Here is a 26798-nt window from a genome sequence, read left to right on the forward strand (position 1 = left end):
GCCAAATTAACAGTCAAATAATAACCAATACCTCAGAAAAATTTTGTATAAAAATATTTTTTTAATTTCAAATAATATTGACAATAATATAATAAGGTAACACTACCTACTTTTGGTTACTTAGGCTAACCCAAACTAACATAACATATAGGTAACGAACCTACAAATCCCAGAAAACGCCACCAAGACACTTTCACCACAAGCCAATATTTCTACCAAAAAAATTTCTTTCACCCTATTCTTCACAAATAAAAATTTAAAAACATTTTTTTTTTGTATTTTTTTGTGAGTTTAAAAATTAAAATGATTTACAATAAAAAAACCCATTATTTTTTACTCCTAATGGTAAATAAAAAAAGCGAATGGATAAAAAAGAGAAGTAATGCAAAACCATTTAAGAATTTAACACTCTATCATTTTCACAAAGAGACAAGCCATAACTACTCACAGATATTTACACAAGTAATTAAAGAACATAAAACATAAATATAAATTAATAAAATAGAAAAGAATACTTACATATATTAACAATCAAACAAACTTAAGTCTTAAAAATTGGTCAATCTTGTACTAAAAAATCACCAACGTCGTATATAAAAAAACTAAATTAATAATGTCCAAATGAAAATAAACATAATCAACTCAAAAACCCTTTCACACAAATATATAGAAAAATTAAATTTATTAGAGCATTAAAATAAAGAACTAAATTAATATACCAGAGTAAAATTAAGTAAAAGTGAATGATCCAAAAACCCTACAGCAACTGAATAATTAAATAACTAAACAAATAGTATGAATTCTAGCAAACATCAAACCATACACTCCCTCTAAAGCAAGAAAAGATAAAACATAAAGCACCAAATATTCTTGATATATCACAACCACACAACCCCTCATTAACCCATAAAGACATAAATACTAATATTGTCTTAAAAATTTTTTTTTTTTTTTTTTTTTTTTTTATTTTTATTAAGAAATTTAAATTGATAACAACATTACTATTAAGACAGTAATATTATTTAATACACTTAATACATTATAGGTAAATGTTAGACGGAACACAACACAATCCATAATTCAATCCCATCCAAATGACCCAATGTAAATTGAGTTATTTATTACTAGACTCGTGCATTGTACGGTATTCAAACATCAAATACGACATATAATCAATTTAACTATTGTTGCCTGTAAAATAACTAGAAATTAAATTAACTTGAAAGGGAATATAAATTAAATGAATTTAATATACAAAGTTTACAAAAAACCATACATAAATGAAAACAAAAAAAATCGTAAAATCAGCATGAATTATTATAAATTCTAAAGTGTAGAAAATAAGGTAGATAAGATTAAAAGGGTGTTAAATATAAGTATTAATCTTTAAACAAAAGTCAACTCAAACTATCTTATCTAATTTAGATATCATATATTAGAGTTGGTCCGGAGATTCAAACCGATAGAATCGGTGCAAAATTAGTAAATGAATGTAGCGATTGTATTATTATTGATTACACACAAAAAAAATTTTCATTGGCTGCAAATGAATCGAAATAAGAGTGCAATTTGGCAACATCGCGGATGTGCGCTTGCGTAGCCATTAATAGCACGAAGATCAAGAACAAGAATAGCAGAAAATAAAAATTGGACACTTTAAGCAACGAGAGTCAGACAAACACTAAAACACAGCCCGGCAATAACAAGGAACCCCACGCTTACCTCTAAAAAACTTTTTTGATTGTTCCATATTTAAGAAATAAAAAAATCTATATTATGTTGGATAGACAATAATATAGTACTATTCTCCCCTTAATTAAGATATGCTTCTGAATAATTTTATAATGACTACTTATAGACATAAAACTAACGCTACTCAAAAAAATTAGAAAATGTATAAAAAATAAATTTTTTTTTTTTTTTTTTTTTCTTTTTTACGTTGAAAATATCGTAAATTTTGTATTTCCATAAAAAAACAGAAAGAAACCACTTTTATTGCACAAAAAAAAAAATATAATATGATAAAATTAATTTGGTAATGGTGTGGATATCCTAGGTGACAGCAAATGAGTAAACTTCGAACCACCGAACTCATTATAGTCGAAAGAAAAGCAATAATAGTACCAACAATGACAACCACAACAAGCAAACAAAACCCACAAGCTGCGCAAATAAGAAAAGAAATCTATACAACAGAGAATGGTATGCGCACCAAACAGATTGTGAAGTTATTTTTTGAATTACAAAAATGTTACATCAGTTGAAACAAATATGTGCTATCATATAGTCCAGATGTCTCTTTAATCATATGAATCTAATATACCCTACACCACCAAAAAAAAAAAAAAAAAGTCCAAATGATCGAGCACCAAAAACGGCGTCCAAGCACCAAAAAGATCACTCGTCCTGGCAGAAATAATTAGACGAAATTTCCAGAAAAAGGACTTTCCCAAATAAACACACTGAAATTATCAGCCCGAATTCCTCAACACAATTTCAAATAAGTCATTCTATTAGAGTGTCATATTATTCACATTATTACATATTTTCAAATTTAAAAAAATATAAAATATGTAATATTTAATATTTCGACCACTAAAACACCACACGGATAAAGAAGCTGTATTAATGTTTCATCATTTCGTCACAATTATATAGAAAACATAAAACTTCTAACTGATTCCTACTACATAGTGATTAAATATATTGCCAGTTTTAAAAGTGCTTTATTAAAAATTCGGGAACAATTAAAGACGGGAAATTAATTAATTTTTTAAATGCTGTAGCTCCATTGTCATGTTTTCATAATGAGATTTTGTTTTAATATTATGCCATCAAAACTACGGAGGCCTTAAAAGGTCTTTTAGCCTCCGTAATTGAAATTGTAGAATCAGCCTCAGCAACATTAACAGTTACTTGTTTTAATTCTGTTATACATATAATTGCATTAAATTTTTTTCTGCTACATTAAGAATTCTCTATTCTTAAACACCTGGTATTTTATTTGATTTTCTTAGCATATATGATTTTTAAACCATATTTTTCCTAATGGAAAGGATTGAATTAAGGATAATGCAATTTATTTTAGACATTTTATTTTCTCAGACCAAGCATAATATGTAATTAGAGATGAGACATAAAATATATAAGAAAGATCTTAATATAGATCACAAAACTAAGTCTTAATTTAGTCTTGTATTTTTAATTATTATATTATCTTATAAATGATAAGATCAAACCTCAACCTTCACCATATGTCAAGATTTGGCATTATAACAAGAAATTACAGTAATTAAAAGAAAGAATGACAGTACACGATATTAATACTGTAATTTATTCTACGACACAAACCTTCTCCCTTCTAAAGAGAAAGAGATAAAACATAAAGCTTATTTTAGTCTCAACAACACACTCTTCGATAAAAAAAATCCAAAAAAAAAAAAAAAAAAAAAAATATTTTTAAGAAATAATAATCTTCTTTTATGATACAACATTAATTTTCAAAGTATATTATATTAGTAACATTATATAATAGGTAAAATGTTAACGAACATAGACTTAAGATAAAATATAGACTACACTATTTACATTTAAGCGCGGTCCAATATTAATTTTTGTAAACATGTTTACTCCTGGGTGCAGCTGACCTCGGCCGTCTGAGTCTTTCGCCTCAAGCCTATGTTGTCACGTCTAAAATATTATTAATATTTTTTGTTGTTATACACATATATTGAGATATTAAAACTGTATTTTAATAAAGTAGTGTTTAATAGTAAAAAGATGTATTAAATAGTCCCTATACTACTAAATTATAAGTAGGAGACTATTTAAAAATGACAAATTCTTTACAATTTGGCAACACCCATCAATCGCAGGGTCGCCTGTTCATTCTTTATTCTCTCGTAGTAGAGCCATAGTAGAGTAAAGCACGTGTCGTAAAACCTTGTTGTCACAGTTTCTCCATGGCTATTTTATTGTTGTTTTATTGGATGTTTTTGATTTTGTATTTTTGGATTCGATTTTCTTAGTGTGTAGTGTCGGTTTAGTGTTTATTTTGATTCTTTTTTATTTAAAAACTATAAAACATGGTTCGTCAGTGTCAAATTTGTAAGAAATTGGACTATTTAATTCCTGGAACAACATTCCACAGGTAAGTCAAATTTACTATTTTGGCGTCAGTGGCGTTGTAGAAAGGCGCTTATTTAGATAATAATTTAGTAAATTATAAACCCTGGAAAATCTGTATTTTTTAACAGCCTCATTTACGTAAAGAGGTTCAAGCCACTAACCTCGTTATTGAAAAATATAACGAGTAGATACATTATTAAGTACATAAGTAGACACATTATTTTCTTGGGCATTGTTTAAATTTTAATGCTTTTTTTTGCTATGAAAAATGTGTTTCATTTTATTCTAAAACCATCCTTAGAATCTAAAATAACATACAGGAATTCCAGAATGATATTCCATTATGAAACAACAAAAAATATTTAAAGTTTTTGGAAGAAAATTATAAAAAGTCGAAAAAAATTACCAAAGCTACCAAACATTTTGAAATACCAAACATTCTTATATTTTCAAGACTTAAATATTTACAACGTACTTTTTCCCTATAGTTTCACATCAGGTATAGAAATAACTACGTTTTTATGATAGGGTCACCATTATGATAACAAAAATGACGAACAATGGTCAAGAAATGTAAACAAGTACATATTTTTTGTAAATATTTTCTTTTCACTTGCATTTTTGTCCATTATTATTTCACAAATTATACAGGGTTATGTAAACAAGGTAGATATTTCGTTTTTATATTAAACAAAGATAAAAAAAATAAATATGCAATTTTAAAATTTATCCAATTTTTAAAAAAAAAAGTTTTTCTTTTTTTTTCTCGACTGTTAATCTATTGTGTTGTATATACCCGTATGATCGAAAAAAACGGCGTCCAGTTGGCTTGGAAAAAACCATCGATACATACTCCATATAATTTTACATATAAAATGACAGCGATCTTCATTTCATAGCCATCGCTGACGCCCGTTTTTTCGATTATAAGGTATAATTTTCATTTTTTTCTTTTATAATGTAATATCACTTAAGTAATATCACATATAATCTGAAGATAGTTTTAGAATTAACCAAAACGTAAATGCTTTAATAAAACAATCTGTTATTATTTGCCATATATGTATGTATCAAGAAAATAATTTACATATTATTATTATATGTTTTTACTGTTTTTATCTTTATTTAAAACTCAAGAAATGTTGCATTGGCTTTCTAAAAAATGAACTTGTAAGTTTTTAAAATGCTTCGTTTCGGAGATACAGGGTGTAGAAGTTTCATTTTTATTTCGATTTTTTCAAATAATTTCTGAAGTGACGTCAATATTTGGACGAGAATTGGCGTTTGGGAGTTTTTGACATGAAAAATTAAATTTAGATGTCGATTTGACTTTTACTAATAGGGGCGCCACCTACATATTTTTTAAGTTATTTGAAGAGTAATACTTTTTGTGTATCATAAAACTACTGAGAAAAATTTACATTTCCAACGTTTTTTACTTAATAAGGTCTCTTGTTGACACTCGCCACAAGTATAGATTCTCAAGATATTTGGAAACGAATTAATCAATACATTCTTCATAAATTATTTGGAAAAAAGCGAAATAAAAATGAAATTTCTACACTCTGTATCTCTGAAACGAAGCATTTTAGGACATAAATTTATACTATTTTTTTTTTTTACTGATTTTATTTGCGAATTATGCTGCCGAAGTTTCCCTGAATACAATTCCGACCACTCTGTATATAAAGATATCCCCCATTACGTACTAGTTTTCATAATAATTTTCTATACACGTTTTCAACGCCAAGATGTACCAAGCGCATACAAATACATCAAGCTTCAAACAAGCTTGCATGTTGACAGTAATACCTACAGTAATATTGTATTATATTAATGTAATATTTTTTGAACAATAATTTCCAATGATTACTTGTAATACTGTTTTATACTCATGCCTTTTATATTTGTTTTGAATTTGGTGCATATTTCCGTGAATAAAGTATAGTCTACTACATTAACCATAAATTATTATACTTACTCTATAATAAAGACAGTAACGAAGGTTAAATAAATGTAGTTTCATTTTATTCACTTCCTAAAAGCTAGCTTTAATGGAACAGATTCCTGTTTTTTCTAATTTACATAACATCCCTTTTACCGGAAAAAAAATTCAAGCAATTATAAAAGTTTTTTCTCTTTCTGTTATATTATATCTATAGAATAGATCCTGTTTTGATTAATATTAGAGTTGTAGAAATGTTTGACTAAAATTAATATTTTATTAAATTAATAATTTATCATCAATTTCAAAAAATATTAAAATAATTTCGTTTTTTTTTTTTTTTTTTTTTTTTTTTTAAATTTATATTTTTATCGTTTTTTTAGACTCTAAGACATGTTTTTTCTAAGTCTAAACTTTGCTTTATATTAAACTATTTTCTTTAATCCTGAATAATATAATAATATAAAAAAAGTTTAAGCGGAAATATATTTTTAATTGAATTATAGCTTCATTAAAATTAAAAAAATACCCTATGACTCTGGCGGAGAGTGCAGGTGCACTGAAGAAACAAAGGACAGTGTTGCGTTGGGCGACTGAGGCCGTCAGGGAACGACCCTTACGACGGAGACAATCTATCTATCGCTCGTGTCACTCGTTATAACCTAAAGCAATAACACAACAATAACAAGACGTTGTCTGTCCGCATCTTCCAGCTATTTATGAATGAGATAACTTAGATATATTTTATTCTAAGTCTATGGTGTACAGTTATTTAGGAATGTCATCGTGTTCATTTTTCCAAGACAACTAGACGCGCCGATTTTTTTTTCGATGATACCATATAATTTTGCGAAGTAAATCATAATATTAGACCAATTAAAACAAAGAAATGAATTTTCTTAGTATTTTTTAAAAAAAAAAAAACTTAATTTTGTATTATGCAAATATACCAATTTTATTGATGTTACATTCATATTGTATTCAGCCATCACTTAGGTAAATATTTGATATTAATTTGGTATTATAAATAATCAATACTATTCATTAAAAAGTACTGAACAAATATATGTTATGCTTAACATACATTATATATTACATCAAAACAAAAACTTACATTTTCTGCTTTTAAACTGTATGAGTCTTGTCTTTACAAAAATCTTTTTTAAAATGAACGAAACAAATAATCTTTTTCATGATCTCTAATACACATATTCTTTATTTTCCCTAGATCATAATACCTACTTGCGTGTTTGAATCTATCGAAGCTGAACCAGCAACACTTGGAGTGGAGATTCACAATATGGAGCAAAATACACATTGTCCAGTTTTCATTAATACCATCATGGGAGAATATTGTTTTAAATTTAGTAAAGATATTTTCAATAAAATTCTCTTGATTTATAACTCGTACCGAGACTCGTACCCACTTTTCTCGCTCTTCCGGACACTTTAGGCTGCCTAGTATAACTATCCTTAGTAACCATCCTTTCCACCAGGAACACAATAAAGATGAGGCATAGCACCAAAAACACACCCACTTAAGCTTTATTGATGAATTGTTAGAGTCTTAAAAACACACACAAAATCATGATAAGTAAAAAATGTACTTGGGCACTTTTGGGTTAAATCACTTGCACAACGTGTAATTTTAAAATTTCTATTTTTTATGCGAAACCGAGTGACCATATATCTGGTAGTAGTTTATGTCACTTCAACACCAAAATAGTAGAGTTTTTGCTACAAATAATACCAAAAATCAAAGAGTTAAAACCAAAAATCAACCGACAAAATATGAAACGGAATCTAACCCAATATCTAAGTATGTACAGCTGATGAAGTAAACAAAAGTCCGCCCGTAGGCTGATCTTTTAATAGAAGGCACTGTTCCATCACGGCATATAAATCACACGGCAGGCCGACTCGCTTTGGCGGGAACGCTACGCGCATATCCTCGCGCACGCCGCCATTATGGGTGCCAGCTTTGTACAAGCTAATTTCTGATGCTACGCCATTGGAGAATTTCGTGTGGTGACAACGTGCCTCACTTTCAGCTGCCGGGTTACCTGTCCCCTCTCTTTCCTTGTCTAAGGTGTTTCTACTGTCAACAATCAACATGCTGTCACACTGCTGTCAACTAATGTCACTACTGTGTTTTCACGTTTATTTATAATATAAAGGTTTTTTTAAATTTTCATTACAAAAGATTTTTATTGTGATTTTTATACAGTGAACTACGCACTGAGCTTTTAATTACTATAGAATCACAAAATTAATTGAGAAATAGAGCAGCGTTTATCATAGGTAACAGAGCTAATTGAGTTAATTTTTTAATGGATGTAAGGAAAGAGTATATCGTTTGTTTTCTTGATACATTATAGACTATTGTAATAATGATAAATTATAACATTAATATAAACGATTACAAGGTTGTATCTCCATTGTCCCAGTGTTTTGAAGGGAAAGCAGCTGTATATTTAGCTCAACATGTTCCATCTGGATCTATGATAGCTCTAAAAAAATTTAATATGGATGCAATAAGAGAAGATTCATATTTAGTCGATGTAAGGGCACTTCCATTTTAAACAAAAATAATACAGTAAAATATTTAAAAGTTGAATCTTTTTTAAGGTTGAAATCATTTTAACAAGACAGTTACACCATCCAAATATTTTGCAGTATTTTATTTCATTTGTCCAAGGACCTGAAGTATGGGTAATAAGCCCTTTAATGGCCTATGGATCCTGCAAAGATTTGCTCAGTCAGCATTTTAATGATGGTATAAATGATATTTACATATCTCCAATTGACAAAATCTATAATCATTTTAGGATTACCAGAACAAGCTATTATTATAATATTAAGAGATTTGTTAGAAGCATTAAATTACGTTCACAAGAAAGGATTTATTCATAGGTATTTAAAATTATTTTGGATAAAATTAATTTCAAATAGCTTATTGTAGGGCAATTCGAGCTAGTCATATTTTGATCTCACCATTAGGAAAGGCATGTTTATCAGGGTTTAGGTATTCTTGTCCTATAATTGTAAATGGAAAGTGGCAAAAAACAATTCATTCCTTTCCTTCCAGTACTAAACCAAATTTAAATTGGTTAAGTCCAGAATTGTTAGAACAGAATTTAGTTGGTAAGACTCTTTCTTTAAAAAAACTATTGAAAAATAATTCTAATACAAAAAAACCCAAAGTAATCATCTCAATCTAATATTGTCTAGAAAAAAAATTGTTCATCTGATTATATTAAAAAATAGTACCTAACTCTGATCTTACAGTGCCATACTCTCTGTAGAGCTTTGGCTACCTCTCGTATGTACTTGTGATGTGTGTCATCAGTGTTTCACAAGTACACGGGACCTACAGTTTTTTTTTACTATTTGAGAGGCTGTACAAGGCAAATATACTAAAGGTGGTTTGTCATTACCTTCCTTCAGGTGGCAGCTCGTTGGTCGCTCTATTTAGATAAATAAATATTTTTATTTAAATAAATAAAGCGACTGTACTGGCTGGGGATCGAACCCAGTACCTTCTGCTCTGCAGATCGACACACACTCGCATCGACACGTTAAGTGCTACAACAAGGAGTATCCTTCAGTTCTCTAAAAATCAAACTGATGGCGAATACCATTTGTTAATCAGTGCAGCACTGGTGCGCCACTAGTGCGGTTTTTAAAAACCATTGGTAAATTTAGGGTAGTTTTTTAAATAAATACCATTGAAGAATGAGTTCGGCACTTTTAGCACTGAGTGCAGCTAGTGCTGCACGGTAGATTAATGCGCGTGTTGCCCTAGTTGTTGCGCACCATTGACAATGAACTAGTGCAGTTTTTTTCTTGCATGAGGTCTAGTTCTAGTTTCGCTCGGGGGAAAAACCTAATTTACTAATCTATTCACTATTAGATTCATCACTTCATTATTACCCAATCTACTTCTTAATTTTCAATGTCATTTACACTATGTAGTTTAAAACAAGTTTTAAACATAATCCCAACTTTGAAGTTAAAATCGAGTTTAATACAATAAAAACTGTTTTAAACCAAAAAACAGGTCTTGTTTAAAAATTAAAAAAAACATGTTTTTTTTTCAAACGATTCAAAAGTATTCATTTTTGCGACGTGATTGACAATATAAACAGATAAAAAAGTTATTTTATCTTTTAACATGGCGAGACGCATTGTCTGTGCCGCCGGCGCGGCGCGGCGTAGGCATCTTAATTGCTGTCCTCCATTCGCGAATTTCAAGTTCACCATTGTAGTACCTCATTGGTTCTTTTGACGTGTCGCTGGCGACAGTCGCTGTTCTGAGAACGGGGCTTTACGCCCTGCGCAACTCAGAACGGTTCTGAAAGGAGCTGTGCGCGATAGCCTGGTGCCTCCATATGGCGCGGAACAGTTCTGAACTTTATGACTCAATTGAATGTAGTGAGAGTATCGCGTTCTTGAACAGTTCAAAGCTGCACAACTGCGTGAATGGAGGCCAGTAATGGTTGATTCTCACTATAACCAGAGTACCTAAACCGACGAGTAGCGACAGTCCCGTTTTCAATTTTCTTTGCGGCTGCGCGAAATAAGTAGGTTATCTGTCATACGAAGAAGCGAAGTTGCCACTGTTGCCATTTATCAAATATCTCTATATACTTTATTTCAAGTATACCTCAGGCAACGAATCGTTTTTTTAATTAATTTATTAGCAGTAAGATATTTTATACATTCAAATTTAGAAATAAGGATAAAACAAAACAAAAAAGATATGTATAAAACTTTATAATTAATTCCACTTCAAATTGTGAGCAGTGTATACCATGTTTATAGGACCACTTCATAAGTTGAGCAGTTAAATACGTAGTCTATCTGCCAAACACGTCAAAAGAGAGAGAAAGAAAATTTGGTCCCACCACATCAAAAGAGCCGACGGTTTCTGTCGCTACTCGGCGATCTACGTACTCTGCTATAACCTTCCATATCAGCTCCCTTCCGTTTACATAAAATATTATATTATGTAAATGAATAGGACTACGCACACTATCCGTTCCGTTTCCCTTTCGTTCCATGTCCTTTCCTTCCATACATTTTTTTGGCGGACGGACTGAAACGTATCGGAAACAGCGTTGTCATGTGCTTACATTTGTACCAGCTCTGTTAAAATTTTACTGATATTTATTTATTCTTCCACCTTTTAATTAAATCTATTACCTTTTTCAAAAAATACAAATTTTTAAAATAAAACTTTCGTAATGATATAAATTGTACAATAAAAAGTATGGAACTGATACGGACCGGAAGCTTACGTATAGCGTCAATACAATAAAAAATACGGAACGGATATGGAATGGAAACGGAAGGTATAGTGAGAATCAACAATGGGACTTCAATGTTACAAAACACACGGTATGTCGTCGACGGCGGCCGCCGAACGTATACAAGCGGTGAAGATCAAAGTCGCGCCTATAAACCGCCTATCAAGCCTATAAACCGCCGAAAAGCAGCCGCGTGTTTTCGTTCTAAAAGTAAAGTACTTTTACAGTACATCTGCTGGATCTGTGTCTATGAAAGGAATGCGGACAAAAAACATTTAAATAAACAGCAATATATTTTTTCGTCGATTTGACGAGTGCGTCACCGCAAATCGCTCCGCCCACTCATTTTATTGGCTACTGGCAAATTTGTTGAATTTTTATTGATGGGACGCGTCGTCTGTTTTTTTACGAAAAACATCCAGAGAATATCGTTTCCCCTCTCACGGATACTCCGTAGCTACAGAACGAACAGACGTACTGTACGCCTAAAGTTACATTCAGGCTGAGAGCGTCGAGCATTGCACAGTGATTGAAAATGCAAATCTACGATTCCAAAAATATTTGTTATGTAAGTGTTTTTTTCAGTTTTATAAATCAAGGTATAAGCTAATAAACTCTTACAAATGATGTTGCAAAAGTTTTTTTTTAATAATAACCATAGATACGAGCGCCTTTATTGTTTATTTATTTTCACATTGATTTCAGATTGAATTTTTTTAAATTCTCACTAAAAAAAATCAATGTTATTTTTTTTCAAAAAAACGCTCGGACGCTTCGATTATAGATTCCATTTTTTCCAAGCCATTTTTTAGATGATATTTTAATGTATACAGGGTGTCCCAAAATTGAGTTATGCCAGATAACTTCTTTGTTTTAATGGAAACACCTATTATTTGTGGATTTTATGTCAAATTCTAGACATATTTTATGTTTTATACCTATTTTCAACTGTTTTTACGCTGTAAATAACTGAAAATGACAATTTCGCCCTCTTTGTCTACCTATACAGTGTCTACCATAATGTTGGCTACATATGGTATTTTTTTTCATTTATAAGCTATGCGAAAATTTTGTATGGGAGATCGCTCCTGCATATTTAGTTACTTTAAAAGTTATTATGACTTCAGTTACGTGATCACTGTCATGGCGGCAAATTAAAAAAACGCATTTCGTTTGTAGAATTTAATTACAAAGGTACTATTGATGTCGTTAATTAGTTGAATCATCTCCCTCAAATTTCTGCTTATAACTACTGTGACTACAACTTCCGTCAGAGACTTGGTGATTATAACTTTTGGGGTGTGAGATGTCGTGTGATCTAATAATGATTGCAACGGAACTTCAACAGATATGTGTTCGTTACCAGAATATTTTTAGGATAACACTGCTTTTTTTCCTCTAGTATTTTACCGTATGTAGGAAACAACTTTTTGAAACCTTTTTCAATAAGTAGGGATCTTAAGCCTATGTACCTATGTAACGAGTAAATTTAAAAGCTACAAAAACGGCAAGTACCTCTTCTGCAGAAAACGATATCTTATCTAAATTTCCGTTGCGACCTTCTTCCAGCTTCTTTAAACGCGTTGCTCTTTTAGGTGAAAATCTTATTTTTTGAAGGAGTTCTGCAGCATCACGCTTACCTGCCACACGCGGTGGCAAAGCAAAGCTCCTCTTCCGATTTTGGTGACAAATCTGCCTGAACCGTCTGTCGACTTCCTTCAGCAAATGGTACCTTGGGACGACCCACATTTGATGACACAAGTTTTTGTCTTCCACTGAGAGATTCTCACTTCCAACAATATGTAAAACATAATCCAAGAGTATTTGTTGGCTGTTAAGTGTTCTAGGGTGTAAAGGGCCCTTCGATATTAAAACTTCAAATAAGTCGATACGCCTGATCGTCGCGAAATTGTCTATAAAAATACAAATTAAATGAGAAGGGGCGCCTGGTGGCAAAAGTTTTCTGTTTTTTTAGAAGGAAAAAAAGTAGAGAAAAAAATGATGTTAGTATTTGAAAGTCGTAACAAGAGCTTGTCGTTACTCGAGAGTTTTCGAAATTCGAAATGATGAAATTCATAATAATGATTATTATCAAATCAATATTATCAAAAAAAAAAATAATAATAATCATTATTATCAAATACGTTTAAATAAAACGTATTTGATTATTATGAAACATGCATGAATACGTAGTTGCCTAGTATATGGCTCCAAATTTGCAAAACAAAAACATTGCAAAAATACTCGTTATAGAAAATGTAGTAGTGTTACCTTTAAAATAATAAAAAAAAGTGTTTCACTTTTTTATTCATTTTTACCTTGCCGCCCCCCCAAATTTCATTCTTCCGGCGCCCATGCATGCAGATATTGTTTTCTGTTTATAGGGTGAATTCCTACTTTTTTGTCCATTCTTTTGAATGTAAAATATTGTATTTCTAATAGTAACATTAGACAAACTGCTCTCCTTGAAGCCATTTTAGAAACTGAAAACCTAAAGTACAAGCTCATATGACGCTGCGCTGACGCTCCCAGCCTGAACGACCGGACGCGACGCTAACGCGAAGCGACGACGCTCTCAGCCTGAATGTACCTTAAGCATAAAAATACGAAAATATATTACTAAACTGACATAAAGTGTTAAATTCAACGAGCGTAAGCATAGTTTCTCGATATATAAATATTTACAAGGTATTAAGCTTGATTTTCATGCATCGGTTGTCCGACGATACGATATTAATTTTATTGGTTGAATTTAAAACTTCGATTGGTTAGAAAATTACGCAGTTTTTAAATTTATTGCATTTTCATGCCTCCGTTTATCGATTTGCTTGTTATTGGTGTCATTTTAGACCGCGCTGGCAACTGTTACTTTTGGGTTGGTATTTACATGTGTGGAAGTAAATCGCATAGGGATCTTATTAAGTCGGAGTGAGAGAAATGCGACGGTGTTTGAGTTTAAATATCTTTGGACGGTGTGCTGTTGCGGCGTTTCCGGTACGCCTCTCCCTATCAGGTAAAGCAAAATCACGATCGCAAACCGCTTATTTTTAAGATTTTTTTTTTCGAAAAGTTAACTAGATAAAATAATTAGATATGTTTCTGAGCATCTGAAATAGAATTATAAGGATATCGTTAGGCGTTAGGGTGTCCATCAAAGCGGTGAAGATCAAAGTTGCGCCGCCTACAAAACCGCCGCGTGTTTTCCTTTCAAAAGTGAAGCACTTTTACGCCTAAGCACAAAAGTACGAAACTATATTATCAAACTGACAAAGTGTCCAATTCAACGAGCGTAACCATAGTTTGTCGATATATAATTACATACAAGGCATTACTTTTAAAAAATTTTATATTTGGAACGGTTGAAATTGTTTAAAAAATTATTAGTGGCGTTTGAAAAAAAATAGGAGAGTAAAAATGACTTTTTGCGCCTCGCCTGTATATCAAACGTACAGCCTCGCCGTAAAATTCATTTTTACTCCTAATAAAACAATATACTATTTTTTCAATCCTGGTTTGATTGATTTAATACTAAAAATAAATATTTTTATTGTTTCTACAGGATATAATGAGAAATCTGATATCTATAGTGTAGGTATGGTTATTTGTGAACTGGCAAATGGGTCTGAACCTTTTGCTGGTATGTCCAAAACCCTAATGTTGACAGAGAAAGTTAGAGGCTGCATACCTCAATTATTAGACTGTACTACCATACCTAGAGAGGAAGGCGATGATTTCAGTGGAGGTGAATATTGATTCACAGTTGATACAAGCTTGAAACAACATAGCCTACTTTTAGGAGATTGTGATATAAGTCCAAAGATAGTAAATAGACGTTTCAGTGATGATTTACACAAAATAGCTGAAATATGTTTAAATCAAGAATCTTATTATAGACCAACAGCAGAACAGTTACTTGCAGATTCAATTTTTAAAACAATTAAAAAATCAATGCCGTTACCAGATTTGCTTAAGCCTGCATTACCTCTCAGCGATAAAGTAGCATATAATACAGGTACTGATATGTTATTAAATTATTATTTTTTTACTTTATATAGTATATTTCAGATGATTTGGAAGAGCTGAAGAGTTTAAATAATTTCTCTAGTTTAGAAATTTACTCCTGTGAATGGGATTTTTAAAACAGTGATAGTATTATTTGTAGTTTATTATCTAAAAAGGTGCTGAATGTAAATTATATTATGTAATTTTTAATGAAATTATTGTAATTAGTGGTGGGAATAATCAGATATCAATAATCGAATGATTTGATGAGCAATCCCGAGCGTTACAATGGTAACACTGTTAACGAATAGCAAACAAAAAGCACCGAGCGGTATTTCTGTAACGATCATGATATTATACAGGCCTTCGAGTAACTGGAGTTTTATAATATGTAAACAAAGAATTGAACAAGAAAAAAAAAACAAAAGAATATGACCGAGGATTGCTCAAATGATCATTCTATTATTGGAATCAGTTGGAATCCTCCATGGTAACACTCAACAAACAGTAGCACTTTAACTTACCATGGTAACTTACCATATAACTGAATTTATAGTTATATTGTAATAACAATAAATAATTATTTTAAACAATTTTTAATAACGTTTCATATTTAATGTGGGAAGTAAAATTTTCATAGGTTACGATTAAAAACGTGCTTATTTTGTTTCTTTAACTTTGATTGTGACATTTCTTTAGCAACTTTTCAGGCCAAATGAAAACAAGGAATTACACGAGCAGAAAGTTATCAAAGCTCCATTATTCCAAATTTTAGGTATTATTATTTTTATCATCTTACTTTACATCTTACTTATTTTACTTTTTCGAAAGCAGTGAAAAATTAATTTCGTACCTTCAAATTCATATAAACAAAATATCATAGATAAAGGAAATAAACACAAAACACATACACAAGGAATACATTTAGATTGGAATGCGCGTCAAAATATATAATTGGTTTGGGTCGCGACCGTTGTACGAGATCTGGCGCTATAAGAACACATATAATTTTCTCTTGTCAAAGTCAGAATTATTAAAAATTATAAAATCTTTCAAAATTTAAACTGCCCTCATTGAAAAAATACTGAAAACTGTTTAAAGCGTCCATTTTCAAAGTAATTATTGCTATCTTGTGAGTTTAATTTAAATTTTATTTATTCAAACCCGTGATAATTGTGAAAAAGTGGCATTAAAAACTTAAAAAGGTGTGTTGTGAACTGTGAACTGCAAAAACCACCGTGGATCGTGGCATAACGTCGGTTTCCGAAAAGAAGCATATACTTAAAATCTAAGGATTTTGACATATTATGTATTTCACATTTTGTGAAAATGAAGAGTAAATTTTAAATTTCGATAACAGCTACATAAGTTTTCGTTGACCTTGTATAGCCTGATATTTAATAATTATAGTAACCATTGTATGTTAAACCAAATTGAAATTTGACCCGAAAAGTTATACAGGGTGAGACAAAATGAATATGGAACATTAGTCACTTTTAAAAGCAAGTTACTCCTTTATTTTAAATGGAACACCTAGTATATTTTTCCAGTGTTCAATGGGGAATTTATATATCTTCAAAATATTATTAAGCTTGCCTACCCCTCAGACAAAGATTTTCCGAGGTATTTTAATTTTTATGATTTTGCGTCAGTAAATCTTTATTATTTGAAAAAATCTAGGTGGCTGTGTGATATATCTTTTGTTAATTTAACAAAAGATTGTAGAGTAAAATACCCAAGGGTAATAAAAAGATACACATTTAAAACATATTTTAATTATTACAGAATTAAAACTAGAACTAGATATAAACCTATAATTATGCGACAAAAATTAGCTAGATGAAATCAAATGCTCAAAATGCTTCCTTTCCTGTTAACTGCATAAAATGATTGTCTTTTCAATAGGATCTTTTCAGTTTAAAAGGCATATGTGTAGTTCTACCTCGAAAAGCAGCTACAATAATGTTGTTGGTCGAGTTTTGTAAGCATTGTCTTTAACATATCCCCGTAAAAAAACCAGACTAGATAAAATCAGGAGCATTTAAGTATTCTGTTAATTGGTGAATGCAAACTGCATTCACCAACTAACTTAATCATAGAATATAATTCTCTCGGATGTAGGATAAGTTTGCATTTTCGACAAATTTCTGAGAATTTTTTTTATTTTAACTGACACAAAATGATAACTAGTTGTTAAAGTTGGACTAATTAGACAACTATGTTGAAGTAACGTCAGACATATCACAGCCACCTAGATTTTATCAAATAATAAAGATCTACTCAGATCAAGTCATGTAAATGAAAATATCTAAGAAAATCTTTGTTTGAGGGGTAGGCAACCTCAAAGGGGAAACAACCTTGAAGAGACATGAATTCCCCGTTCTTTTTTGAAGAAAAAATGATAATAGAACAGTTTTTGTTGAACTTTTGGCACAAAAACATCTCAAATTTATGATTTCAGTCTAATAACTATTTAGTCAACATGTTTAGTTTATGTAAATGATGACAGATATTGATAATTTAGATTCCAAATATCTTGAGAACCATTACTCGTACCGATTTTTACTTTTTTACTTATTTTTATCTGCAGAATATGCTGCCGAAGTTTCCGGAATACAGTTCGCCCCACCCTGTATAACAGTTTTTTAAACTTTGAAGTCACCCTTTGGATTCGCGGAAATCTCTATTTTACAAATAGTTTTTGAAATGCCTTCGCTTTTTAAGTTGCAACGTTACATCACGGAATATGTAATAATAAGGTGTAAGTATATATTCTGTTGTAACATGTTTCCGTTTAACATTTTGTGCGTTCAGGGAACACAGCCGCTGACCATGCGCTGGCCGACCTTGAAAATTTTGCTTAGCGGCTGAGCAAAATTGTTGTGTGTGAAAATAGGCCGTTCAGGGAAGTCGCTACCTCTGCAACTCAGCCGCTGACCATTCCTGAACGCGTGCAGTTGCGGATCCAGGATTCGGGAAAGAGGGGGGCTACACACAAAACTACTTAAAGTACATACGAGTCGTTTTGACATAATCGTTTCTGACATAATAAATTAGTAATATCGTATTACATGACTGAATCCAAGGGGGAAATTGATCCCCCTTAGCCCGCGGTTACATTGGACGCGGGTCCGTGCGTTTTTTTAAACGTGCGAGCTCTGACGGAATTTACTCGCACGACTATTTTATTTTAGTGGTTACATTAGATGCGCATTCATGGTGTCCTGTGTGTCGAGTTTGTCAAAACGGACGCCACTACTTTGATGCTGTCTGAGGATTTATTGTTAAAATAACTATTTATAAACAGAAGAAAATGTTAGGTAAATGATTTATATACAAGAAAAGGGGAAGAAAATGAATATGTTAAATATTTGGTGATTTAAAACAGCAATCGGTCAAATTTTTTGAATATTTTAGAATGTTTCCAGCAACATTAATATATCTAAAATAAAAGTAAACCTGGTATTCAAAAATATTCAAATTTTTCGGGAATGTATTGGGCCCAGATATATAAAAATTTGAACGCTCGGACGTGCACGTATTAAAAAACAAACCCGTTTGTTTTCATCCGACCAACGGAAATCGACGTACGTGCACGGACGCGCAAACTCCGCAATGTAACCGCCTGCGTAGATACCATTTGTTTGTTTTTGCTGCGTGCACGTCCGAGCACGTACGACCAAAAAAACGCACGGACACGCATCCAATATAACCACGGGCTTAGCCAAAATTAAAATCAACTAAAATGCACCAATCCTATACCGATTAAAGAGGTTGTACTGTACTATATAGTTTATCTCAATTTATGAACATCAATATCAATATTTTAAAAAATGTTTCTGCGTTCTACAAAATAAAGCGCAGTATATAATTGTTATATCCGTTTATTTCCTAAAATTTTAAATAAATTTTAAAAAATTGCGTTGTCAATAAGAATATTTTTATAAGAAATAAAAAGAAAAAATATTTTTCCCAGAAAAATATACTTGGAATTATTTTTTGTTTAAAATACCTTGAATATTGTGGAAACTAGTTTTTAAGAAGTAATGCTATTGCTTAACATTGAGATCTACTATACCCTGTAAAATGAGTGTGTTTAAATAAATAAAGCATGAAAACAATATCTTACAATATTTGGCACTTGCAAGGTTCAAAAGTGACAAATCTTTGGTTGAAGATTTCAAATGTTCCAAGTGAGTTGAAAAAAGGTGATTCTACATCAACATTCCCTTATTTGACATTGTTTACATGAACGAACTTCTTCTGTATTATAATTTTCAACTTGAACTGTACAACTATAAATAGGTATTTGACTTTTTATTAGAGATGTGGCGCTTTGAACAATAAAATCTTTATCACAGTAGTCATCTAAAAAATAATCATATAAGTTTTTCAAGTTTCAAATTATCGTAATTTTAAATTATAAAAAATGGAAAACACATTTTTATTTGCATCTTACCAACAGCTAAATGTGCAGTGACAATGTTACGTCCAGGTGATAATGACCAAATGTTAACATCGTGGATATGTTTAATTCCAGGAATTTTTCTTAATTCTAAAATAACTTTATCTCTTGAAATTGGACCTCCTTGCATTAAGAGCCACATAGTGTCTCTTGCTACTTTGGCTGTAGTAAATATTATGATCACAGAAAAAATTAAAGTACAAATAGGGTCCGCTGCTTGTGCCTCAGGGAAAATCTATAAATATAATATAAACAAACTCTTTCCTCCCTAGTTCTTTTATTAAAGAAGGTTGCTAGAAAAACTCATACATACCTTAATTATAGTAGCGGCTAACAAAACGCCAACACTTTGCAACAAATCACCTAAAACATGTGCAGCAGCTGCTCTGACATTAATATTATCAGAACTTTGAGTAGGACCATGACTATGTGCATGGCAAACACCATGAAGTATTGCTCCCATTCTATAAAATCAAAACTTAAGCTGAGTTAATAAAAATATACTTCTGTCTTACATAATATTGACTATTAAACCCAAAGATGCTACCATAATCATTGTGTTTGCATTAATACTGTATTCCTCTTTATACAGCCTCCTTAAAGCCAATACCAGAAAAACTGCCGCCAGAAACCATATGGTTAAAACACTACAAAAATATTAAGTTAAAATAGAAAAACATTTACGTCAGAAAATATTAAGCTTGTGCACTGCAACCAACTGAACACCGTGCATTGTACCGTATGATCGAAAAAAAAACGTCCTATTGGCTTGGAAATGAACATCAGTGACATTCCCCATTTAATTTTACATACAAAAGACAGCGATCTTCATTTCATAGCCATCGCTGACGCCGTTTTTATTCGATCATACGGTATAATTGTATGTATTATAATGCATATCCGCGGAGTAAACCGAAGTAATGTTAGTCGGATCCTCATAATACATGCAATTAATTATTCTGATTTCACAGTTTTTCGCCACAAGTGAGTGACAAGTTTTAATAATAAGATAAAAGATCAATATAACTGCGTAGTAGTAATAGGGACAATGTACAGTGTGCTATAAAATATTACATATGTATTAAATGAACAACAAATATCTAGGATGGGAAATTAATTATCTTGATAATATGCTTTGATAATACTGCAATATATTTTATCTACAATATCTGCTATTGGTTTTAATATGTTCAGGGGCGACTCGTAGCACTAGAAGGCACCTTAAGATTGTTTCCCATATATTTTATAGTTGAAAGAGCCATAAACATGTAACATAATACCCCAAATATCTGCGAAACTGTTAATAAATACCAAAAAATCTATTTTTTAATTTTGCATCTAAAAGAAATATAATACACAAGGTTTATGTTTTATTCTGTTATCCTTGGCGTTTAAGAAAATATATATAGTTAAAGAATTAATAAACTTAAATTCACTCCAGTTTTTAACTTTTCGGATATACTGTTTTTAACTAAAGTTTCACTAAATAATAACAGCATGGCACCACCGCATAGTGTTTCAAGGACAAATAGTGTACTATACGCAAAACTTTATGCTGAATCCAATTGTATACATAAAATGGGGTTGCAGTTTAAAAAAAAAACTACAACTTTATCATTACTTTTTTTTGGGATACCCTGTATCGAGGGGTCTCTTACTTGGGTAAAAAATGTACATGTGTTGCCAAGTGACTGTCAATGACTGCGAAGAATGCCTATGCCTGCCATATAATTACACAGGGTGCTACAAATTCGAGGTACGAGCATTGCTATCTCGGAAACCGTAATACATACGAAGATGGTTAAATTGGGACAAAGTTGCTCCTTGGGATGTTCACCAAAAACATGCTATCAAAGAAGTTTCAAAAATTTCACTGATTACTGAAATTTTTCAGAAAAACGGATTTTTTGAAAATCAATTTTATTTTTTCCTGTCGTTACTTTTTAGAAAATTAAAAAATTAATTGCACATCCTCATAGCCACTTTATTAGGACTATCTGATAGTATTTTTAGATTTTCAAATTAGCTGATAATTTGTGAGATACAGAGCTCAACTTGATTTTTTTAAATACGGACCTGCATTTTTTATTTGAGGTTTTGAAATAACTCGGTCTCCTGAGTACAATGATATGCCACACTTAATATTTTTTATGTTTCGGACATTTGAACACAATTTATTTAAACTAATTTCAAGTCCGGCTTTGTTTTTTTCTAATATTAAATCTATTCATCGTTACAATACTGATAATCTTTCAAACTTAACAATGACGTGGGGTAAAACATTAAAGACGGAAAATCAAATGCAATAAAATAATAAAAAATGATATGAAATAAATAATATAAACAATCAAATCATTTCGCCGGAAGATGGATTGGAAATGGTAGAACAGTATAATATGCCAGGAGTCCTGCATAAAAAGAAGATATGTTCAAAGAGCTTTAAATAAGATTGAACGAAAAATAAATTTGTGCATTAGGGAGGGTTGTAACCCTTTCGAACATGTAGAGCATTAGAAACTAGTTTGATGATCGAAAAAAAAACGGCGTCCAGTTGGCTTGGAAATGAACATCGATGACATTCCCCATATAATTTTACATATAAAATGACAGCGATCTTCATTTCACAGCCATCGCTGACGCCGGTTTTTTCCGATCATATTGTATTTATAATAACTAACGATTAATATTATGCATATTATTACATCGTACACTGAGATTTCAAATTCATCGAAAAATTGAGAAAAGTTAAAAATAATATCTTTAAATTGCTGACCTGGATATTATTTATTTGATCTTTCAATTTTTCTCGATTTTCCTTATTCAATTTTAATTGGCGCAGATCAATATTATTGCGATGAATATACTCAGATTAAATAATTTAAAAAACCAGAGTCGGACTTAAAATTATTTTAAATAATAATTAAATAGTTTTGTTGTTGTCAAGGTACCCAAAACAAAAGAAAAGTATCAAGTGTGGCATATCATTTTACTCAGGAGACCGAGTTCTTTCAAAACTTGAAATAAAAAATGCAGGTCTGTATTTAAAAAAATTAAGTTGGCCTCTGTATCTCACAAATTATCAGCTAATGAAAATCTAAAAATACTATCAGATAGCCGTAATAAAGTGGCTATGAGAATGTGCAATTAGTTTTTTAATTTTCTAAAAAGTAACGACAGGAAAAAATAAAATGGATTTTCAAAAATATCCGTTTTTTCCAGAAAACTCAGCAATCCTTGAAATTTTTAAAACTTTTTTAATGGCATCTTGATGAACATCCCAAAGCGCAACTTTGTCCCAATTGTACACTATCATATGCTTTTTTTAGAGAATTATTCCAGTGATAACCCATATGCACGTCCCTGGTGAATATATCGACACATTTTTAGCTTTAAAATATGTCGCATTTATATCTTTTACTCTTAAAATTTGATTCGAAACGCTAAAAGTATTTGGAAGAAAATTATAATAAATCCAAAAATATTAAGTTTTTAACACTCTGTAGCTGTAGCTACGAATCAAAGCAGAATCGGACCTATGTTTATATGAAAAAATAAATCATATTTCTACGTGAGGAATCTCCCCACGAGATATGGCACATGTTTTTTATGTATAATATTGTCAAGGTGTATGTGGCGCTAAACTGTATTGCTGGTTGCCTACATTGCCGCAACGTGTCAAGAAATATGGCGAATTCACCAAAAAGTAAAATACATTTTTAGGCGCCATCTCTTAATCAAGTCAACAAGTAAGTGAATCAGATAATATAATTTACTGGCAGATGGCGGAAAAGTATCGAAAATTACAGAAGGTTCGAGAAACAGTCAGTAGGGGTATATAAAGGCTCGCGCTTGGCAGTTGGACAGTTTGAAGTTTGATAATACCGAGTTTTAAATTGTGAATTAATTGGCGAAGGTGCCAGAACCGTTAGAGTAATAGTAGTTGCATAAATTGTGTTGTAAATAGTATAAGTTGTGTGTACAGAGTGAGAAAAATAAATTCGTTAAGCATTTTATCGTGAGTTTAAATTAGTGGACACACGGAATCTGTAACAATATGTACATGGAATTATTATAGATATGGTGATATTATCTAATCAAATTATTAAATCAGATTATATTATATAATACTTGGAATATTATTTGCTTTTTTCCTAATTAGATTAGATTTAGAGGGAATTATGTTATCAATTAATTTAACTACATATATGTTTATGAACATAGATAGAATAGACTGTGTAATTTTATTTCAAAATTAAAAATAAAAAGTAGGTAAAGTTTTAACTTAAAACTTGTGATTTGCTTTTTGCTTGCGATACTTCAACTTTGAAGTATCAAGTGTTAGAAAAAATAGTTTAAACATGCCTTAAAAAAGCTCCAAGAACTTCTGCTCTATAATATCCATATGTCATGTATTTTGTAGCAGATTTTCTAGATAACCATATCGCCAAAATTGATATAAGAAAACCTATTAAATCAGAAAATAAATGGGCAGCATCTGTCATCACAGCCAGACTGCCTGCCAAGTATCCTCCAATCAATTCGGCTATCTAAAATAAAATATTTATACTGTGTGTCACCATTACAATATCAATGAATTTACCATGAAAAGAAAACAAAACAATGCCGCAAATATCAACTTCGTGAAAGCCTTAGTATCTTCAATTGAAACCAAAGAATCATGGCAGTGAATATGTGTATCTCCAAGAGTTTCTCTAAAACAATCCTAAAATATACTTAATTAAAAATATGTTATACTTACAATAAGACTTCATAGTCAACCATTATCACATTTTTTACATTCTATAGATTTTAAGACAAATAATGATTTTTAGCAATTTCACCAATCAATATTTACAATAAGATAATTAATAGATAAATAAGTGATAAATTTAAGATAAGTAGGGTTCCTTTTAATCTAAGTAACATACTTTGTAGGTCTATATTTACTATAAAAATATTTGTGCTACAATTATAAAAATAAATATTTATTCATAATTCAAATTCCATATAATAGAATATACAGTATGATCCAATAACTAAAGAATCCAAGGACAAATAACACCCGAGAGCAAATTGTGACGATGTCACCAAACAGTGCCGTGGCACATATTTTTCTTAACCTAGCTGTTTGAAGCAATATTTATATTTTTTGATAATTGTTTTGACTACGCCTATGGTGTATCATCCTAATTAATTACGAAAAAAATGTATTAAAATAGAGAACAAGAGAACAAGTCGGCCTACAAACACGTAAACGTTTACGTACGCATGCGCATTTCTTATATTTTTTATTTTTTATACACGTAAAAGATTCTTTACGTCTACGTATACGTGCCAGCAGCGGCCGACTCGACCGTATGCCGTTGTTCTCTATTGTTAACAAAAGGTACAAAACTAGTATCGACGTATAGCACATATCAAGTACATATAGATGTTAGTTGAAATTGAAGAATAATTATCGAATTCAATAAGAAAACGCTAAAAAGTTGGAGTGGACTGTTTATTTACCTATGAAACGTAACTCCTGGCTCTTTCTTATTGCTGCTGCTTTTACACTTGAAAGCTGAACAACTAATCACCATTGAAATAAAACTTATACAAAGTTTACTACACACAAACTATTAAAAATCGCTAAAAGTGTTGCTGGTGACCAAATGATGACTCATTGTTTGCCACCAAAACAACAAAAAAAAAGGTCACAAATTCTGCTGCAGCCCGTATAGGGGCGTTACATGTCCTTATATTCTTTAGTCATTGGTATGATCAAATAAAAACGGGGTCAGCGACGGCTATGAAATGAGGATCAATGACATTTCCCATATAATTTTACATATAAAATGACAGCGATCTTCATTTCATAGCCATCACTGACGCCGTTTTTATTTGATCGTACAGTATAATAAAACATCTTGAACATATAAATAAATTTAAAAATAGTATAATTCATTGGTAAAATAGAAACAAATTTGGAAAAGTATGTTTCTGTCTAAAATATATCTTCTTGTATAATGTAACTAAATAAAACTTACATTATGATTTATTAATAATGGTGAATCTTCAGAATTGTGATCATCACAGCCATTGTCTCCCAATATTAACTTAGTGGTTAAAAAATCACTATGGATTTGTTCATTGATATTATTATGTCTCCTGCATTTAAGACACGACTTGTTAGTGTTTTCATCATCAAGTAAAGAATGTTCATTATCGCTTTCACTCTGATGATGGCAATGAAAATCCATATCCCAACTTTTTAAAATTTATTACGTAGAAGTCATTCTATTAATACTCTAAACAGGAATAAAAATAAACTAACATTAATGATTTATAATAACTACCGGAAGAACCTTTATCAACGAAGATAAGTTTGTTAATAGATTTTAAATACTCACGAAAAAAATAGATTATTGTATATCATAATACTGTCCAACCAACCACAATTTTTGTACATTGAATATTTTGTTTAACGATACTGATATCTGACACAAAAATACACTACATATACACCACACAACTTATTTTATTGTTGTATTCTTAAATTCTTAAAATATTTTTGCATAATTTTTATTTATTTACCATGCAATGTATTAATGTCATATGTCATAATCAGCTGATGTATGTCATGTATGTGCCATGTGCCATAGATCTTAACTTTGTGGTTCAATGCAGAGATATGAAGGGCTAGTGACATCTATGTGGCTATGTCAGAGATATCTGGGCTATGTGCCTAGTGCCCTTCTAGTGCCTAGGTGCCTAGGACATAGACTGGATAAAACCATAAGATACATAAGACCATAAGATAGAGTTTTATCTACTCTTTGCAAAACACGGATATCATTATACTTTATACTCCTCCCTTAATCATTTTATTCAGACTCTTTGCCTAGGATAAGCTCGCCATTTCTATATTTCATACTTATTGTGGAAAAAACTAATAAAAACACGAAAA

General features: G+C 31.0%; 2 protein-coding genes across 6 annotated transcripts; one reads left to right on the plus strand and one right to left on the minus strand.

Moving 5' to 3' along the window:
* Positions 1 to 8196: 8196 nt before the first annotated feature.
* On the plus strand, positions 8197 to 15977 carry LOC115888423 (STE20-related kinase adapter protein alpha). Of its 3 annotated transcripts, none has more exons than XM_030908164.1 (8): positions 8197 to 8374; positions 8452 to 8634; positions 8702 to 8849; positions 8902 to 8986; positions 9036 to 9217; positions 14942 to 15124; positions 15179 to 15394; positions 15448 to 15977. In XM_030908164.1, the coding sequence occupies exons 2-8, from the start codon at positions 8464 to 8466 to the stop codon at positions 15519 to 15521; spliced, it is 1059 nt and encodes a 352-aa protein (XP_030764024.1). In that variant the 5' UTR covers positions 8197 to 8374; positions 8452 to 8463; the 3' UTR covers positions 15522 to 15977. The 3 variants fall into 3 exon arrangements, with proteins under 3 accessions (XP_030764024.1, XP_030764025.1, XP_030764023.1); XM_030908165.1 differs by having other exon boundaries at positions 8500 to 8634; XM_030908163.1 differs by having other exon boundaries at positions 8197 to 8634.
* Positions 15978 to 19238: 3261 nt separating this feature from the next.
* On the minus strand, positions 19239 to 26454 carry LOC115888427 (zinc transporter 2). 3 transcript variants are annotated; one of them, XR_004051253.1, is made up of 9 exons: positions 26242 to 26454; positions 25879 to 26139; positions 24450 to 24572; positions 24212 to 24396; positions 20365 to 20496; positions 20163 to 20313; positions 19844 to 20084; positions 19514 to 19752; positions 19239 to 19463 (listed from the first exon to the last, which is right to left on the minus strand). XR_004051253.1 is itself a non-coding variant. In XM_030908169.1 (8 exons), the coding sequence occupies exons 2-8, from the start codon at positions 26089 to 26091 to the stop codon at positions 19604 to 19606; spliced, it is 1194 nt and encodes a 397-aa protein (XP_030764029.1). In that variant the 5' UTR covers positions 26092 to 26139; positions 26242 to 26454; the 3' UTR covers positions 19480 to 19603. The 3 variants fall into 3 exon arrangements, 2 of the variants coding, with proteins under 2 accessions (XP_030764029.1, XP_030764030.1); XM_030908169.1 differs by lacking the exon at positions 19239 to 19463 and having other exon boundaries at positions 19480 to 19752; XM_030908170.1 differs by lacking the exons at positions 19239 to 19463; positions 25879 to 26139; positions 26242 to 26454 and adding an exon at positions 24609 to 24744 and having other exon boundaries at positions 19480 to 19752; positions 24450 to 24561.
* Between the last annotated feature and the right edge of the window lie 344 nt (positions 26455 to 26798).

This window comes from Sitophilus oryzae, unplaced genomic scaffold (genome assembly GCF_002938485.1).
Source record: "Sitophilus oryzae breed Bouriz unplaced genomic scaffold, Soryzae_2.0 scaffold_738_pilon_pilon, whole genome shotgun sequence".
Classification (NCBI taxonomy): domain Eukaryota; kingdom Metazoa; phylum Arthropoda; class Insecta; order Coleoptera; family Curculionidae; genus Sitophilus; species Sitophilus oryzae.

Bases quoted from the DNA above. Each gene is read 5' to 3' on its own strand.
- LOC115888423 (XM_030908163.1), top strand. From the start codon at position 8,464: ATGATAAATTATAACATTAATATAAACGATTACAAGGTTGTATCTCCA. The intron at 8,850-8,901 runs GTATAAATGATA...TAATCATTTTAG, and splicing joins CAGTCAGCATTTTAATGATG to GATTACCAGAACAAGCTATT. The intron at 8,987-9,035 runs GTATTTAAAATT...AGCTTATTGTAG, and splicing joins AAGAAAGGATTTATTCATAG to GGCAATTCGAGCTAGTCATA.
- LOC115888427 (XM_030908169.1), bottom strand. From the start codon at position 26,091: ATGGATTTTCATTGCCATCATCAGAGTGAAAGCGATAATGAACATTCT. The intron at 20,314-20,364 runs GTAAGACAGAAG...TTGATTTTATAG, and splicing joins GGTTTAATAGTCAATATTAT to AATGGGAGCAATACTTCATG. The intron at 20,085-20,162 runs GTATGTATGAGT...TTATATTTATAG, and splicing joins TAGCCGCTACTATAATTAAG to ATTTTCCCTGAGGCACAAGC.